Here is a 20489-nt window from a genome sequence, read left to right as displayed (position 1 = left end):
TCAATTTAGAGTACATTCTGTGGTATATGGTCACCTTACTTCTATTTTAGATGTCAATTTTGACATGCCTACTAGACATACAAGTAGAGATGACAAGCAAATGGCTAAGTCTGGAATTGAGAAATCAGGACTGGAGATATATATTTGGGAGTCATCTGCATCTCTATGGTATTTAAAGCCATGGATCTAGATGACACTGCCTGAAAAAAAGAATGTAGATTTGAAGTAGGGTGGCTGCCCACGCCTGGAAAAGGCTGAGCAGAGGAAAAAGTCAGCCAAGAAGAGGGCGTGGTCAGCAGTGAATGCCACTGATAGGCCAACTAGGATTCAGTTGTTAGGTGCCATCAAGTCACTTCTGACTCATAGCAACCCTAAGTACAACAGAATAAAATACTGCCTAGCCCTGCGCCATCCTCACAATCATTCTGCTTGAGCCCATTGTTGGAGCCCCTGTGTCAATCCCTCTCCTTGAGGGTCTTCCTCTTTTTCACAGACCCTCTACCAAGCATGTCCTTCTCCAGGGACTGGTACTTCCTGATAACATGTCCACAGTATGTGAGAAGTCATCTCACCATCCTACCTTCTAAGGAGCATTCTGCCTGGGCTTCTTCCTAGACAGGTTTCTTTCTTTTGGCAGTCTGTGGTATATTCAATATTCTTTGACAACACCGTAATTCAAAGGCATCAATTCTTCTTCAGTCTTCCTTATTCATTGTCCAGCTTCTGCACACAAGGCGACTGAAAACCATGGTTTGAGTCAGGCGCACCTTGTCTTCAAGGTGCTATCTTTGCTTTTTAACACTTTAAAGTGGTTTTTGCAGATCTGCTCAATGCAGTGCATCATTGGATTTCTTGACTGCTGCTTCCATGGGTGCTGATTGTGAATTCAAGTAAGATCAAATTTGTGGCAACTTCAGTCTTTTCTCCATTTATCATGATGTTGCTTATTCATCCAGTGGTGAGGATTTTTGTTTTCTTTATGTTGAGGTGTAATCCATACTGAAGGCTGTGGTCTTTGATCTTCATTAGTAAGTGCTTCAAGTCCTCTTCACTTTCAGCACGCAAGGTCGTGTCATCTGCGTTAACAGGTTGTTTTGAGTCTTCCTCCAATCCTAATACCAAATCCAGCTTCTTAGATTATTTGCTCAGCATACAGATTGAATAAGTATGGATACAACCCTGACACAAACCTTCCCTGACTTTAATCCATGCAGTATCCCCTTGTTCTGTTCAAACAACTGCCTCTTGATCTATGTACAGGTTCTTCACGAGCACAATAATTAAGTGTTCTGGGATTCACATTCTCTGAAATGTTATCCCTAATATAAGATGCATGCAAACGCTTTTGCATAGTCACTGAAACACAGGTAAACATCTTTCTGGTATTCTCTGCTTTCAGCCAGGATCCATCTGACATCAGCAGTGATATCCCTGGCTCCACGTCCTCTTCTGAATCTGCCTTAAATTTCTGGTAGTTCCCTGTCGATGTACTGCTGCAGCTGCTTTTGAATGATCTCCAAAAATTTTACTTGCCTGTGATATTAATGATATTGTTTGATAATCTGCAAATTCCCCTGGATCACCTTTCTTTGAGATAGGCCTAAATGTGGATCTCTTCGAGTCCGTGGGCCAGGTAGCTGTCTTCCAAATTTCTTGACATAGAAAACTGAGCACTTCCAGCACTGCATCCGTTTGTTAAAACATCTCAATTGTTATTCCGTCAATTCCTGGAGCCTTGGTTTTTGCCAGTCCCTTTTTCAATGCAATTTGGACCTCTTCCTTCAGTACAATTGGTTCCTGGTCATATGTTATCTCCTGAAATGGTTGAATGTCGACCAATTCTTTTTGGTACAGTGACTCTGTGTACTCCTTCCATCTTCTTTTGATGCTTCCTGCATTCATTTGGTATTTTCTCTGTAGAATTCTTCAGTATTGCAACTTTAGGCTTGCATTTTTTCTTCAGTTCTTTTAGCTTGAGAAATGCAGAGCATGTTCTTGCCTTTTGGTCTTTGCACACGCCATTATAATACTTTACTTCGTCTTCTTAAGGTGCCCTTTGAAATAATTCTTTTCTGCTCTTTTACGTCATCATTTCCTCCATCCACTTTAGCTACTCGACGTTGAAGAGCAAGTTTCAGAGTCTCTTCTGACATCCATTTTAGTCTTTCTTTCCTGTCTTTTTAATGACTTTTTGCTTTCTTCATGTATGGTGTCCTTGATGTCATTCAACAAATCATCTGGTCTTTGGTCATTAGTGTTCAACTCATCAAATCTACTCTTGAAATGGTCTCTAAATTCAGGTGGGATATCCTCAAGGTTGTGCTTTGGCTCTTGTTGACTTGTTCTAATTTTCTTCAGCTTCAACTTGAACTTGTATATGAGCCATTGTTGGTCTGTTCCACAGTTCGCCCCTGGCCTTATTCTGATGATACTGAGCTTTTCCACTGTCTCTTTCCACAGATGTAGTTGATTTGATGCCTGTGTATGCCATCTGGTGAGGTCCATGTGTACAGTCATCATTCGTGTTGCTGAAAAAAAGTATTTGGAATGAAGAAGTCATTGGTCTTTGCAAAATTCTATCATTCGATCTCCAACATCGTTTCTATCACCAAGGCCATACTTTCCAACTACTGATCCTTCTTTGTTTCCAACTTTCGCATTCCAGTCACTAGAAATTATCAATGCATCCTGACTGCAATGTTCGATCAATTTCAGACTGCAGAAGTTGGTAAAAATCTTCAATTTCTTCTTCTTTGGCCTTAGTGCATATTTGAATAACAGTCATATTAACTGGTGTTCATTGTAGGCGTAGTGATATCCTATCACTCACAATGTTGTACTTCAGGATAGATCTTGAAATGTTCTTTTTGACGACGAATGCAACACCATTCCCCAATTTGTCATTCCCAGCATAGCAGACCTATCATTGTCTGATTCAAAATGGCCAATACCCGGTCCATTTCAGCTCACTAATGCCTAGGAAATTGATGTTTATGCAATTCCATTTACTTTTTGATGATTTCCAGTTTTCGTAGACTCAGACTTTGTACATTCCATGTTCTAGTTGTTAAGGGATGTTTGTAGCTGTTTCTTCTCATTTTGAGTCATGCCACATCAGCAAACTGTAATACAGAGATGTAACCAAGGGATCTGGCAAAGAATAAATCACGGTTGGCCTTACTGGGTAATTCTGGTGGAATAGACTAGGTAGAAAGGCAACTGGAGTGAGCCGAAGAGAAAGATAAGGCTGCAAACTTTTTCAAGAATTTTTGCTGCAGAGGGAAGCAGAGAAATGGAGAAAGCAAATACTAGAACATGCTTATGTGCTTGATGGTTCTGACCCAAAAGAAACTGGTAAGAGATGGAAAAACAGCAGGATGCCTATTCTCGGGGAAGTGAAGAAGAGCCCAGATAGCGGTCCTGGTCCACTGTAAAGAGGGAAGGCACAGAACATGGAAACACACACAGGCGGTTGTTGGACTGAGTGGTACGAGAGGCCAGGGAGTTGCTGTCTTGTCCCCCAGCTCCCACACCGCCCAAAAAGAACTGAAGAACGGAAGGGAGGAAGCATAGCAAAAGGGCTAGAAGGGATGAAACAGTCATTTTGAGAAGTAAGAAAGTGAACACGTAAGAGGGAATATTAGGAATGTCTGGCTGTGTGTGATCTGTGGCCATTAATTTATAGAGACTAGTTAGTACCACTGCAAAATTCAGCTGCTCGTGTCCAGACACAGAGAACCAGAGGTACAGAAATACATTTCTAACAATCTAAAAGTTTTTTTTTTAATTGTTTTAATCCACCTTCATGCTCAAATATGCTGTATACATTTTTTTTTTTTAAGCCAGATTCCATTCCATTTATTTTAGCTCCTGAACCTCTAAGATAGTTCTGCTTTAACTTTCCCAACATTCTTACATTCTCACTCAGATATTATGAAACAGAATTTTAAAAACATAGGACAGGGAGATATCCTGGCATAATATGCTACAGTCAAATTGTATGTTCCCTGTGAAAAACAGCTCTAACAAAATTATCTAATAAAATCAAATTATTTCCCACATAGGTTTTATGTGTTATTACACTAAACTCTTTCTGTAGCAAAATGTAAATTAGCTCTCCAAGTAAATATGAACATTTGGAAAACTTCCAGCGAGCTCAAGTTCTAGCCTGGTAAATCAAGCATGCAGGCAGCCCTGAATGTCAACAGCGTATATAGTAGTTATTAAGTAGCTCCACTTCTGTTTCTGGACATGAGTTGGAGAGGCTGTGACTTACACTAATTCAAAAGTGATATGTGAAATTCAACTAACATTGAAAGTCAGTTCCTTATTTGTAAAAAGGAAATAAAGGCACTTCCTTCATATTGATTACATTAGATACTATATGGACAGTACCTGGCAGGTATGTAGATGCCCCAAAAGATAACAATTTTCCGTCCTCCCCCTACAAGTCCCCATCCCTTTGAATCTTTTGGTGTGGGAAGTCTAGGTTGGTTCCACAGCAGCTTGGGCAGAGAGATGTGCTCCCTATTTTATAGCTCCTCCATCAGTTCTCAAACTTCACTGTGTACAAGAATCACCTGCAAAGCTTGTTAAAATGCAAAGTCCTGGGCCCCACCCTACAGAGATTCAAGTTCAGGTAAAACCTAGAAATCTACATTTTTAATCTTTATTAAAGTGTAAAATATTTTTGTATTTCACTGTCATGAGGGCACCAATATACATATTTGGGGATGTTTAGCCATGTTTGTTCTATTTGGCTACAGGATTCTCTGAACTGCTATGTAACTAAAAATTTTAAGAAGATTACCCTGTTTTAAAATGTCCTTTATTTCCTTAGATCCTTATGAAACATTTCATCTTTGCAGGTCATAGTGCTTTATAACAGATTCCTGTGTTCTTTTCCTATCCCCTTAATACAAATACAAAAACAAAAAAAATTATTCAGTTATTTTCATCTGACATTTCACTAAGTACAGGATTCATAATGTCAACATTATTAGATCAGTCATTTAAGTGGGTCCACATGTGTTTATCCTCATTGTGCCAAATACCCACTCAAAAGATAAGTTGAATAGTAGATGCCTCCAGGTATATATAACAACTTTTAGTTTTTTGAAGTGAAGTAGTCCTGCTTAACAGGTCAAACCGCTAGTCTACGTAAATAAACTGGGAAAGGATGAAGTGTGCAGCTGTACGTACCATCAAATGGCAAGTTCATTTCAACAGAAACCTCTATAACCAAGCAAACATCTGAACGGTTCTCTGCCCTCACTGCAAAAGTCCCTCCGGAACAAAGCTATAGTTTAGAATTTAGAAGAAACTTGATGAGATAAAGTAACAGGTGGCTCTTCTGTAGCAAAAATTAATTACAACCATTTTTACTCGAGCAATTTTAAAGACAAAGTTTAAAATAAATATGCAAGCAAAGCAAAGCCTAACTGTAGAAGATAAATTAGAAATATAAACTAGCAGTGAAGCAATAATCTCTTCCAATTAGGAACAAGTTCTCCAATTCCATTATTTAGATCATTATTTAGTGTTCATCTATTATTTTTGTAGTTTTTTTTTTTAATCTCCTTGCTAACTGTGGCATTTGACAAGATATACCAACAAATAAACCTTAAATCCTACTGCATGAAACAAATGACCATTTAATTCCTCATGAACTAGACAGAACTCCTTAATGAATTCCTTAAAATCCCTGTGGGTATTTTGAAAGCTTTTAAAAATTCAGTTATATTCTTACCCATTTGCTGGGTCCACATTATAATGTGGCTGTGTCAGGAAGGCTGTCTTGACTTATTACTGCATCACCACTGCCCTCTTTGGAGTGGAGGCAAATTTCCATATTAAGTATAAAATTCTGCGATTTTTCAGGCTTGGATTATAACCCTTTGTTTAAGAGGAATGCCAAATATATACGCCAGTTGTTAAATTTTTATAATATTGAACATGGAACATGAAACAAAAAAATGAATTTGAGCTAAGCATACTTTGTGAGACTGAATGAGACATGATGAGACATGCTGAGACGTGGCGCACACTTCCACTCACAATCAAAAACCTCAATTTCCTGAAACGGACTTGGTACAACATCTACAACTGCCTTTAAGAAATATAAGATCACTTATATTTTAAAAACCTAGATAAACTTTTTGAAAGCACTTATACATATTTTACATTTGAAACTAATCTATGGAGCCCCTTTTCTTCCATATAAAATAGTCCTCACATATTTTGTAGTTGCTTTTACTGTGTTTTTTACCAATTTACGCCATCCTGGAGATATAAAATAGGAATTTTTTTTCTGTCTTGGATGCTTTAGGTAATTCTTAAGAACTTAAAATTATTTATTAATTATTTGTTCTTAATATGAAACTCTTCCCACATAGCTTCTGACCAGTAAAGAAATATTCCTTAGGCACTGGGAGGTGTATTAACAATGGAGCATGAATCCAGGTTGAAGTGTACAATCTGCTTATAACTACCAACAGTTAAACGTTATCTTAGCCGCAGACAGCAAGAAATGCCTTTACCCCACTACTCCTGAGATTCTTAAGAGGGAAAACTAATTTCGCAATCTTTAAAAGAATCCATATAGGTAATTCTAAGAACTACACATACAGGGTATTAAAAAAAATGTTTTCTTTTGTAAGGCATCAATTATAGATGAACAGAATGCATACCTAACATAAGATGGTTAGCACTTGGTATCATAAAGCCATTTATCTTTTAAAACTCTCTAATTCCCTCTACTTTTACCAGCTTAAATAAGAAAAGAAGGCCCCTTGGCCTAATCAACTATGGTTATAAAAAAAAAACTAAGACATCTGAAACTATTAGGCACATCAAAGGTATAGTTTATGTAGTTCAAGGTTCCCTTCTTAAGGGGCAGACGAGTTACCTGGCACATCACACATATGGAACTGTAAAGATCACCCACGGAATTCAACTTTCACATTTTTAGTCAAACCGAAAGACTTATAGTAAATATGCAAACATACCGTATCTTCAGTTACAAGTGAATAAATGTAACATTTTACCAGATAAAAAGCTGGAGTTTAAGTATGAGAAACCTTCATACACTGTGCTAGTATTGGTCTCTTCTTTTTAGATGAATGCCAGTCATCAATACTTTCAACACAGCAGTTTAGAAGATAAACGTCCAAAATAGGTGACTTGGTTGTAGTCCATAATTTAGCAATTCAATGCCACTGGCATCATAATGCTGTGGAGATCACATGTATCTCCAAATTTTAGTCCGATTTGTCTTTTTTCTTTCCTGTTAAGGGCACTTTGTTTACAACAGCAGACCCAACAGCTGTAACACCTCCAGCCACAGCAGACACGCCCCCTTTCACCAGCCCTATTCCCATGGAAGGTACAGTTGTAACAGCTGTTTTGGTCACCTCCAGACTCTTTCCACCAATCCAAGCCACACCACCAATGGTGGCACCAACGGCTCCCTTTGTAACACTGAAGATACCTCCAGTCACACGGGACAACATGCCTGGCTGCTGCTGTGGGTGATCCTTCATTGAACCTAATGAAAGAAAATATTATGAGAAAGTCAAATACGAGACTTTAAAAAGCACTACAGAAAAAATTTTTTTAAATAAATAAAAAGAGCACTACAAATCACTAAGTAACCTGACTTTCTAACCATCAGCAGGTTGATTTGATAAGGCCAATCACATAAAATCAAAAGAATAGCTCTTCCGTTAATACATACATAACAATTTACAGTTGTACACACGCTTTTAAAATATCTGAGTATGTATTATAAGAAATGCTTCAGAGAAGACAACTTTTATAAAACAGAATTCTATTTTAAATGTTTCTTTGATGTACCTTTGTAATTGTTAATAAACTACCTTTATATTATATCCTAAAAGGAAAATAACAAATGTTGACAAGGATGTAGGGATACCAGAACCCTCATCCACTGCTGTGGGATCATAAAATGGTACTATCACTGTGGAAAACATTTTGGTGGCTCCTTAAAAAGTTAAACTTAGAACTACCATATTACCCAGCAATTTCACTCCTACATACATACCCCAAGGATTTGAAAGCAGGGACTCAAACAGATACTTGTAGACCAATACAAAATGTGGCATATACATGAAATGGGATTATTATTCAGGCATAAGAGAAAGGACGCTTTGCTACCTGCTACACGATACAACATTATGAACCTTGAAAACATGCTGAGTTAAATAACTCAGACACAAAAGGACAAATATTACATGATCCAATTTATATGAAATATCCAGAACAGGCAAATGCACAGAGATCAAAGCTTCTTAGCAGTCACCGAGATGGGTGGGAGAGCGAGATGGGGAGGTATTGCTTAAGGGTGATGAAAAATTTGGATAGTAGTGACGGATGCACAACATAATGTCACTGAATTGTACACAAAAATGGTCAAAATGGCAAATATTTTGTTATGTATATATTTCAACACAATTTTTAAAAAGAGGAACATGAAGGAATAAAAAGATAAATTATTTAGCCTTCATTTCCTTGATATAAAAAAATTCAGTCATTACTGAAACAACTCTTTTAATTGAGAGCAGTGGTTCTCAAGGTCTGGTCTGGGGCCTCTGGGAATCCATGAGACCATTTCAGAGGTTCCACGAGGTAAAATTTATTACCAAAATAATACTAAGATATCATTTTGCCTTTTCAATTTCATTCTGTCACAAGTGTACAATAGTTTTCCAGAGGCTACGTGACATGTGATAACAAAACAGACCGAATGCAGGAGCAGCTTTGAGATCTAGTTGTCTTCTCATTAATCCAGACATTAAAGAGATTTGCAAAAATATAAGAACCATGCCACCCTTCTGACAATTTTTTTTTTCCTGGAAAATAGTTACTTTACATAAAAATATGCCAGTCATGTTAACTGTAGTGGGTTTAGTGTGTTTTTTAAATGAACTAAATATGTAAACTTTTCAGTTTTTATTCTTAATATAGTAAATATTAAATATAACCCACAAAGGTACAAGCTCTTCGGGGTCTTCTATTTTTTAGAGTGTAAAAGAGCCCTGAGACCAACAAGTTTGAGAACCATTGATTTAAATATTTGGGTTTCTGCTCTATGTGCTCCTTAATGATGAATTTAAAAAGATAATGCTATGTGAAAATAGGAAAACTATTCATCATTTAAAGTCTTGTTCCCTACTTGAAATTATTTATATTTGGATGTAAGTAAGTACTGACAAACTGTAAGATTAGTTCTTAAATCACTGTCCCAGTAATTCTTATGGAACACGGTCTACTTTAAGCATCTAATTTTAAAAAAAACTCCACAGATACCCCACAGAAAGGTAACATCAATATGAAAAATTCAGATTTATCTAAATCATTGAGTCTCTTTGGTTTATTTGTTTGGGTGTTTTGTTGTATTTGGTGGGTTTTTTTTTTTTTAAAGGAACCACTCAAACTGGCACGTAACCTCAAACTCAAGCACAAAATGACTGGCAAAAGATTTCATAAAAATTTGCTTGTCCCAGCCTCAAATGAGCACATGCCTTTTGTCTCTTTATAATGTAATGACTTAGGCAACACCAAGTGAACAATGGTGTTTTTCTAAACTTCATGGGAAAATATTTGGTAAACCATACAATTCAGGTTTTAACCACTGAGAAAACACAATCTCACACAAATAAAGGTAAATTCTTGGACACATAAGTCCAACTAAGATCACCGAAGCCACTGGTAATTATAGCAGAATGAGGTTACCAGAGAAGGTAGCAGTGGGAAACTGAAAACATTTGACCATGCTGTCAATATATGACTATCCTGACTCAGTACTCAAGTCACTCCTGAGGTTAACCCTTCAACCGAAGATTAGACAGGCCCATAAAACAAAACTAAGGGGTACACCAGCGCAGGGGCAAAGACAAGAAGGCAAGAGGAGACAGGGAAGCCGCTAATGCGGAACCCAAGATTGAGAAGGGGAGAGTAGTGACACATAGTGGGGTTGGTAACCAGTGTCACAAACATGTGTATTAATTGTTTAAAGAGAAACTAATTTGCTCTGTAAGCTTTCATCTAAAAATAAATAAATAAATTTTTTTGAACCCGAAAAATGTATAAATATATGACTATCCTATACAAAAAGAAAAAATTCTGAAAATTGAGTTTTTCTAATATATAAGGCACAAATTTACCAAGATAGTTTTCTCTTTTCATTGTTTGAAGATTTTACATCCTATCACAAGTGGGAAAACTTTGTGTGTGCATGTACACAGAAAGAGCACACACATGCATACAAATAGCTGGATTTATAAAAACCAAACATTTTCTTATTAAAATTATTTCAGTAATAATCATAGTTAATATAAATCTTAAAATGGAAATGGCTGAGGATGCATTACTAGACTGAAGATATAGGCAAACATTTGAACTATTATGAAATTATGATGGAAAGGATTATGTAATTGGTAATTCTTTTCTAATACAGGTCGATGGCACAAGGAAAAGGGGGAAAATTCTGATTTGAGAAATAAGGTAACTGCCTCATGCTGAATACTTATAAAATTCTGTCATATCAAATTTTGTGTACATGCATTTAATGAAGACAAGTAACTATTCCTAATAAAAAAAAAAAAATTTTTTTTAAGCAGATGAATATTAACGCCGTTCATGTCTTTAGTTGCAGACTACCAAACCAAACCCATTGCTGTGAGTCCGGCTCATGGGGACCCCATGTATTACAGAGCAGAACTGCTCCACAGGGTATTCTTAGCTGTAAACTTTATGGAAGCAGGTCACCCTACCTCTCTTTTCATGGTATCACTGGTGGGTTTGAACCACCAACCTTTAGGTTAGTAGACAACCGCAACCATTTGTGCCACCCAGGGACCTCCCCTTATGATTACCACCATATAAATTAACTGCTTTGTAGATTATTTTTATTTAGCAGGTTGACATATAGACATTCCTGTGGCTTTGTTCTCTTCGTTGACAATCATGCTCCTGGATAGCCTTTATTTATCACTTTTCTCACTTTTTTCTCACAAAGTCCTGGTTAACTTTCTCAAAGAGGCCTAACTTTTCTTTTCAAAACGTCATGGTTCTAGTCCTAAAAAAAAATAAAGAAAAAGAGCTGAGCCAATAATATTCCAGGCTCTTCCTCCACCAAAAAAAAAAAAAAATTTCCACAAAAACCAAAAAGCTAAACAAACCCTAATTAGTTACCTCCATCTTCTTTTGGCATAAGTATGCACTTTTCATTATGTATGTTTCCTAGCAATTTCATTTTTGCCTACCAACATAAGAAGAAGTATATGAAGAAAAGTTTATACAAGTCTGTAACAGAGCTAGGAAGAAAATCCAATACCTAAAGTCACCACTTCTAGCCCTAGCCTCTTCCCAGAGACATCCTAAGTCTGTCTGCTACCCTATTTCCAGCAGTCAACCACTTCATACCTTATTTCCCAATTTCTTTCTTCAGTTTTATAACTATCCTGTATAAACATGCAATTCTCCAAGGAGATCACAATATGGATCAATGTTAGTAATATTCTACACCAAAACCATAAATAAAAATGCCTGTAATAACCTTATATATAGAGTCAGGACACTGTGTGTGCAGTTAGTGTTTCCAAGTATTTTTTGAAGTAAAGGTAAGAATAAAATGATTCATGATGTCACAATTTTCAAAGTGAAAGAGAACTATAATTTAGAAAAACAAATTAAGCAGACCCCAAGACCATGCAGAAATAGAAATACAACTATATTGTAATGAATAATGAGTTTATCAATAAATCTTAAGTGATTTTTTTTATACACACTACATTAAAACTAAACATAGTTCATCCTTCCTCCCTACCCTACCCTACACAAGTAAAAGGATACTCTCTTACTCATGAAATGGCCTTAAAAGAATAAAAGAGTGGTGGAAAATAGATCTTATACAATAAAATAGTTATCGATATTTGTGTTTTCTTATTACAGGCTTAAAATGTTTATCTTCAATTATTTTCTGCAATATAGTTACTGACAAGTTAAATGAGTTACATTACTTTAAATTTAATAAAAACAATCGGAGCTTTAATTCACCAGGATATTTTTTCCATTCTTACTATTGTAGATGTATTCTTACCTTCTGGTGGTTCATCACTAAGGTATGATGGGATTTCTTGTTGGTTTTTATCTGCCTGATCCATGATTTCCTTAAAAAAAAAAAAAAAAAAATTTATATTTCACTTTAACCTCAACCTGTGAGACCAGCTTTTATCACAAGCTGATTTAAGGCTTAATCAACTTTATTCAGGTAAACAACATTTTAAAACACCTACCAAAAGGCTACTTCATCTTATTTCTCTCTAGATCATATTGTGGCATTTATGAAATACTTTAAGTTACACCAGTGGACATAAAAATCTGAGCTGAAACATTAAGCAGAGAGCTTCAACTTAAACTGAAAATTACTAATTGAAAGAGAATTGGAAGGCTGGGGTTAGCTGGCTACAACTTTAAGTGAGTCCTCCTACAGGATGTTAGTTAACTTAATCACAATTTACTTCATAATAGGCTTAAAGACGGGCCTACACCGTAACTAAAAAAATGACATCCTTCACCTCTGAAGATGATTACCACCAACATGAATCAATGAGAGATGAGTTCTGATGACTTTTTTGTTGTTGTTTTTAGTTAGACCTTTAGGAACAGAATCAACAACAGAATTCAAACATTTTCTATGAAAGAAAATATGTTCTATGATTACCTCTATATAAAATAATAAGGGCACCTAAGAAGGAAGGAGTCCTGGTGGCACAGTGGTGAAGTGCTCAGCTGCTAACTGGAAGGTCTGTGGTTGGAATCCACCAGCCACTCCATGGGAAAAAGATGTTGCAGTCTACTTCCATAAAGATTTCAGCCTAGGAAACACTATGGGGCAGTTCTACTCTGTCCTATAGGGTCACTGGGAGTTGGAATTGACTTGATGGCAGTGGGTTTGGTTTTTTTGTTTTTAAGAAGGAAGCAAGAGTTCCCAGGGTCACCATAAGTCAAAACTGACTCCATGGCAACTAGTTTTTAAGTAAGGTATGTTGAGATGAAGAAAATATGGTTAAACTTTCTTTTCTCAATTTCTTTTACTGTCTTAATACATTTGGTTTTAAATTCACTTGACTAAGTTAAGATTAAAAAGTCTAAAAGTGTTCTTTATCATACACTGTCTTGGGAGAACTCTACGGCTGTGATCCCAGCAATCATCTAGTATCTCCTGGTCACATAAACTTGAAGCCTAAGTTACTTTATTTCTCGATATACAACAGAGATTAAGAAGGCTATTGTAAAAACTAATGATTAATTTTTTGACAAATACTTCAATACGTTAATTAACAAACACTGAGTATCTATATGGACCAGGCAATGTTTTGGGGTGTACAGGATGTTACAGTGATCGATACAGATCAAAAAAAAATCCCTACAATCATGTAATGGACACTCTAGTGGGAGAAAACAAACAATAAACAAATACAACCAGTTGACACTGACTCGGGCTCATGGTAACCTCATAAATATCAGGGTAGAACTGTGCTCTATAGCGTTTACAATGGCTGATTTTTCAGAAATAGATCCCCAGGCCTTTCTTCTGAGGTACCCCTGGGTGGAGTCAAACCTCCTACCTTTGGGTTAGCAACTGAGCATGTTAACCCTCTGCACCACCCAGGGACTCCAAACAAATATACAAAGACTGTGATGAGCCCTAATGGCACAGAGGTTAAGCACTTAGCTGCTAACGTAAAGATCAGCAGTTCAAAAACACCATCCACTCCGTGGGAGAAAGACGTGGCTTCCGTAAAGATTTACAGCCTTGGAAGTCATATGAGGCAGTTCTATGCTGTCCTATAGGGGCGCAGGAGTCGGAATTCGACTTGACGGCAATTGGTTTATACTATATGTCAGATGATGTCCAAATGCCACAGAGAAAACAATTCACTAAGAGGGATGGCAGCAAAGAGGATGTAGTGAGGTCCGTGATGCGATATCTCAAAGGAGGTAAGGAAACAAGACATCTGGGTGAAGACCCTCAAGGGAGAAGAAACAGCAAGAGCAAAGGCCAAGGTGGGGGCCTGCCTGGGGAGTTCTAGAAACAGCGAAGAGTATGGCTGGCCCATTTTAAAGGGCGCAGGAGAGGAGGTCAGAGGGAGATCCAAATGGAGAGTCTGACACTTACTCTGGGACAGGAAGTCAGCGAAAAGCATTCAAAAGGGGACTAGCATGCTCTGATTTACATTTTTAAAAGATCATTCCGGCTACTTGAGGAAAACAGGTAAGAGGGCAAGCATAAAGGCATAAAGACCTGTCAGGACACTATTTCAGTAATCCAGGCGAAAAATGTTGGTGGCACGGATGAGACTGGTAGAGGTAGAGGTCACGAGAAAGTACGGATTTTCAAGGGTGATTTTTAACTCATGTAATTCATCTTGCAATGTCTTTAAAACCTAAATCCTGTGTAAAATGGGACTTCACTGTACTCCACAGGAGTCCAGCAGCACATGCCATGTGTTTAGTAAATATCTTTTAGTTGCTCTAGTTGAAAACCCCGTGAAGCAGTTCTACGCTGCCCATGTGGGGTTGCCATGAGTTGAAATGGGCTCAACAGTAACTAACAACAACAGTCGAAAACTCTGGCTCAAGAGCACGTATCTTATCCTGGTCTAGTTTGTCATCCCATACACACTTAAGGTTTAAAAAGTAATAAAATATATAATCTCTGACCAAAAAAAAGTGTCAGCTGGTGCATTATTAAGACAAGGAGTTCTTTTTTGACTGATTTGTCTTAACGTTTAAACTCCCTCAAACTAGAAAGTTACATTTACTTCCACTCATATTTCGATTTTCTTTGATATATCATCATGGTAAGATCATGACAAATTATACAGCATAGTGGTTAAGGCTCTGCGATCAGAAAGCCTGGGCCTGAATTCCAACTCAACCATAAACTATATGGCTGAGAACAAAAACTTCATCAGATCCTCACTGTCCAGAAATTTAAAATATACATTAAAGATATTCTGGCCCCACCTCTAAGATTAGAAGCCTATTTAATAAATTCCACAACAGTATACGACTATTTTCGAGCCACTGTCTTTCCCCTCTAGAAATTCCAAGAGGGTAAGGACCTTTGTCTAACTTGTTCAACACTGTAATCCCAGTATCTACATACCATATACACACACACAGATCCAGGAGCCCAGCTACCTGATCAACCAGTCAACAGAAGCTACCATACTCTATACAGAAATATGGTGAAATTATATGAACACTAACATCTTGCACGGTTTAGCTGGAGTTTAAAAACAAATATGATTACAATAGTAACTGTATACATTTCAAAACTGCCTTTCTGGTTCCTAGCCTACAAATCCCTACTAAAAGTCTTACCCTCTCCTCCTAATACAGAATCTCTTAGGGAGAAGAAAAAAAAAAAAAAGCTTTTAATTTTTCCGCACTGTATCTTGTAATTAAAAAAAAGACCACCACTTTAAAAGATTAGAGCTGCTTTATATCACAATAGCATACAAAATATATGCAAATTAATCCAGGTATGAACTGACTTCATCCTTCTGTGGGTAGACAATGAAAAGCCATGAAGGATTTCTGAGCAGAGTACCATTTGTCAGATCTGAGATTTAAGAAGCTAACTAAAGCAAAAACAGATGGATGGACGGCGATTAAATCCAGTAAATGGCTACTTCAGTAATCCAGTGAAATGGAGTGCTGGTTTGAACTTTGCCAGTTTTTTCTATCTCAACGAACGCTCAGGCCAAACACTAGGAGTCGGCCTTGACTTGCTCTTTTTTATATCCTCACATAATCATCAGTAAATTCTGTTGTCTGAGTAAACCCAAAATACGACCACTTCTGACCACCTGTACTGCCACCACTTCAGTCTAATAAACCATCATAATCTTTTACTTAAAATACTGCAAAATCTCTTAACTGGTCTCCGAGCTTCCATCCTTGCCCTCGCTTCAGTTTAACCATGTCATTCCTCTGTTTAAAATCCTCCAACTGCTTCCTATTGTGCTCACAATAAAACTCAGAGACTTTACCTTGGCTTCGAGCCTGATATCATCCAACTCCCATTTCCCCTGCGACAGCATCTCCTATTCACTACCATCACTACAGGAGGCCTGTTCTCTTAAATTGGGAATCATGAAGACAAACTCACCCCTTATCTCCTAAAACTGGGAAAGGTAAATAACTTGCTAGTAAAATTTAAAAGTACACCCACAGAGACAAGTAAAAACAGACAAAAAAAAGTGTCAAAATCACAATTTTCAAGTATGACCCTTAAGTGATGCATCAGACGCATCATCTTCATTAAATTCACTGAGACATTAGTTCAACATATACCTGAGTCCCTGCTATGTGCCAGGTACCCTGTTAGGGTTTGAGATTTCTGTGTGATTAACCATATACAAGTTCTTCTCTAAGCCAAAGTTTACGATCCAGTGGGAATAAACTTGCCGGGCACTTAACAGTTTGTGACATCATTCATTCAAAAAATAAAAAATATCTGCTTTCTAGGATCTCATAACACATACAAGTTTTTAATAAAATGTATTCTTAAAGAAAGTAATAAAAACAAAAGAAAAATCTTCTATGAGCACAAGGATTTAACTTATTCTACGGACATAAATCAATCCTACCTTTTTGTCTTGATATGTGAACAAATTACAGTACTAAATAAAATCAGTTAAAAGTGAGTTTTTTAGAAAATACTGAATTGTGAACAACTGCTTAACTGTAGACTATTTATCACGACTGCAAATTTATTAGCAGTTACTTTAAGCATTTTTCACCAAACAAAACCCACTGCCATCGAGTCAATTCCAACTCATAGCGACCCTATAGGACAGTGTAGAACTACCCCACAGGGTCTCCAAGGCTGTAAATCTTTATGGAAGCAGACTGCCACATCTTTTTTCCCACAGAGCCGCTGGTGGGACTGAACCATTGACCTTTCAGTTAGCAGCCGAGCACTTAACCATTGTACCACCAGAGCTCCTACATCATAGCTATAAAAAACCCATTGCAGTAGAGTTGGTTCCAACTCATAATGACCCTGTACGACAAAGAGCTGCCCCATAGGGTTTCCGAGGAGCAGCTGGGGTTTCGAACTGCTGACCTTTTGGTTAGCAGCCAAGCTTTTAACCACTGAACCACCGCAGGTGGCAAATACACTGACCAAAGACTAATAACTATTCCCTAGAGGGTAATTTATTCCACTAATAGAAATAAGTAAACAAATGCATTTAGGGAGCTTTTTTTTTTTTTTTTAAGGAAAACAGATGAATCAATGTTGTTTGTGGATTTCAGTAACATCTTATACACAAAGTTTTAATTCATAATTGAAACCAAGTCTGAAAAGAACTCCCATACTTGCCTGTGGATACCACTCTCCTTACGCCAAATGAAGTTAAATAACACGAACAAGTTATACAAAACCTAACTACAAAATACAGTGCACACCAATTTACTTTAAAAGCCTCTTCAAAATACCTGTTATTAAACAGTAAGTGCCAATTTCCCTGTGTAAGGAAAAGAAGACTAAATGAATTAGTTAAACTCTTCCAAGTCTTCTATATATAGGAACTTTGCCACATCCTCCCTCACGTTTCTGCTTCTTTGCCAAACTACAGAGTTTAAAAATACATTTATATAGAGCTTCAATGCACACCTGCATCAAAAAGCAGTGTATACGAAAACACCAGCTTACTGTTTTTAGGCTTCTTTAGGAGCCCTGGTGGAGCCCTGGTGGTGTAGTGGTTAAGAGCTCTGCTGCTAACCAAAAGATCAGCAGTTCAAATCCACCAGTCGCTCCTTGGGAACCCTATGGAGCAGTCCTATAGGGTCACTATGAGTCGGAACCGACTCGACAGCACCTGACAATAATAACAACAAAGAGCCCTAGTGGTGTTGTGGTTAAGCATTCAGGTTGGAAGTTTGAATCCACCGACCACTCCTTGGAAACCCTACTGGGCCGTTCTACTCCGTCCTATAGGGTCGCCATGAGTTGGAATCGACTCAATGGCAACGAGTTTGGTTTTTGGTTTAGTTAACCATCCTGAAAAGGCTGCTTTTAAAGATGGCACCTACATTACATCAACAAATAGACAATGAGAAATGCACTGAATCTGGCAGGGAAGTGCTCTGGGACAGGGAAGAAAAAGTAATCTGCCAGTAAAACTTGTAAGTGCATACCTAGTGACAATTTGTAGATGTTGTCCTTAAACCTTAAGCAGAATTACAACACTCTGTCAAACCAGAGAACCACTATACCAGCCATCTCCACTAAATTGTACCTCATTAGTTGAACACATATTTGCATCCCTACGGTGCGTTGGACACTCTGTTAGGCACTGAGCTTTCAGTGTAACAACAAAGGTCCCACTCAGAAGGAGTTTATAAATTATCCAGTGAGGCATCTTCAGGCAGTAGGGAAACAGCAAACATTCAGTGACTGAAAAAAACAAAAAAGGTAAAGCTCTAGAACACACACACACACACACACACACACGACCTGCATTATTTATTTGTCTAATGTGGTAACAACTTTAACTTTTCTAACGTTTTTCTATATATGTTTTTAATGTTTTCTATATGTGGAAAAATTTTTACTTGGTTTCTGGTAAATCTGCTGTAACAAAAGCTAAAGAAATGAAAGTACAAAAAAGCAAAACAGGATGCATATGGGTTTTTAAAGGTTACTTCTCTCTTTTTTTGTAAAAACAGGCCTGTACACACACACACACACACACCCTATATAGCTGCTGGGTAATATCAATATTCCTGGACAGCCCTTTAAAAAGCACGCGCACCCATGGAAGTTCTAAAGGATAAAACAACAGTATATAGTAAGTACTCATAAATAGCAAATAACGTCTCTTCATCTGAAATTTGCACAAATGTTCACTTGAAATCGTTTCACAGCTGAGGGAGTACTAAATAAACAATAACTCTCTTTCTCTAGGTGTTTCTAAACCCTTTCTGGAGGCCTTTTCTCCCCCAACTGATCCCTTTAGGCACTAGCAAGTCTTTTTTTTTTTTTTTTTTTTCCTCTTTAGCAGAGGGAGTGACGTGGCAGGATAGGCAGAAAATGACCCGGGAGAAGCCATGGCTAGCGCTGAACTTGGCACCTCCTCCCTCGGCTGCACGGTGTACACCCAGCGCACCCCCACTCCGTGGAGTGAGAGAACGTCTATGTAAGAAGGGTTTAGGAGAGGCGATCTGGTTGGAAGTGGGAGCCTGGGGACCAGCCTTGGAGCTGCGTGTGCAGAGCAGGCAGTTTTTATTTAGACAGAGGAGACAGGGATGGCACTGATGAGTGCTCCTGCGCTCCCCAGTCGCCCCTTGGTGCCACCAGCGTCCTCTCCATTCCCACATTTTCAGGTTCAGGGTAGGAGTGGGGTAAGACCTTCCCACCTGGGAAGTCCACAGAGAGCCAAGTCTTGTGCGCCCAAGAGAGCGGCTTATCAACAGGTCAGGAGTTAGCGGGCCGGGGAAGCCCAGAACACAAGTCACCCCGCTACATTCCTCTTCCAGGCGCCTGACACCCGACCCCAGCCCCGACCCCGAAAGAGCTACGAAGTCAGGCTCCAAGGAAGCCCCCAGTCCCAAACCATGACAGGGGGATCAGGGACGTGGGAAGAAGAGTAGCCCCGCCAGCAAACCTCCATCCGCCCCCAAAGTCGCCCCGCCCCCCCTTTCCCGCTCAGTTCCCCCAAAAGGCCCCGCTCAGGGCACGAGGCCTGCGGAGCGAGGAGACGCAGCGCACGAAGGTTGGCGGAAGAAGGAGAGAGAGGAGGGCAGGAAGCCCGGCCGGCGCCCCCCGCCTTCCTAGTCGGCTTTACTCACCGCCGGGGCCGCGGGCCGGAGCCTGGGGCTGGGGCCGAGAGGAGGGAGTGGGCAGCACCAACGAGGGCTGAGGCGGCCTGAGGCGGCCTGGGGCGGTAGTCGCGGACTCAGGAGACGCCTCCGCAGGCTGTGGAGCCAGGAGACTCCGTTGGCGGCGGCGGCGGCGGCTGCCTCTGGCTGCGGACGTGGCGCCCCAAGCGACCCGCCCCCTCCGCCGCCTCCTCAGCTCCCGCCTACTCCCGCGGCTCCGGCTCCGACGCTCCAGCTCCGACGCGCACGCGCACTCGCACACCCGGACCCCGCACACGCCCACCGGTTTCTCGAACTGCCCAGCCCTCCCAGCAGCCTCCGGCCCACCGCCTCCCCCCGTGCGCACGCGCGACGCCCCCCACTCCTCCGAGCCCAGCTCCCTCCCCTTCGCCCCCTGGGTGCCTCCACGGGCACCCCCAGCCTCCCTGCGCACGCGTCGTCTTCCGGGGTCGCCCCACCCCCTTCCCCACTGTCCAATCAGATCGAGCGAGGGGCGTGAAGCCGGGGAACGTTTTGGCCCAGGCCTTGGCCCCTGCGCGAGAGTCACGGCGGCTTCTCGAAGCTTG

At 39.4% G+C, this 20489-nt stretch overlaps 1 protein-coding gene across 1 annotated transcript; it reads right to left on the bottom strand.

Annotated features, from left to right (window-relative positions):
* Positions 1-2: 2 nt before the first annotated feature.
* TMEM263 (transmembrane protein 263) lies at positions 3-20173 on the bottom strand. Its single transcript, XM_049884270.1, has 3 exons — positions 19894-20173; positions 12122-12191; positions 3-7546 (listed from the first exon to the last, which is right to left on the bottom strand). Exons 2-3 carry the CDS (start codon positions 12183-12185, stop codon positions 7260-7262), a joined length of 351 nt encoding a protein of 116 aa, XP_049740227.1. The 5' UTR covers positions 12186-12191; positions 19894-20173; the 3' UTR covers positions 3-7259.
* Between the last annotated feature and the right edge of the window lie 316 nt (positions 20174-20489).

The sequence above is a fragment of the Elephas maximus genome, chromosome 4 (genome assembly GCF_024166365.1).
Source record: "Elephas maximus indicus isolate mEleMax1 chromosome 4, mEleMax1 primary haplotype, whole genome shotgun sequence".
Classification (NCBI taxonomy): domain Eukaryota; kingdom Metazoa; phylum Chordata; class Mammalia; order Proboscidea; family Elephantidae; genus Elephas; species Elephas maximus.
This window is presented reverse-complemented; position numbering and strand designations above follow the sequence as displayed.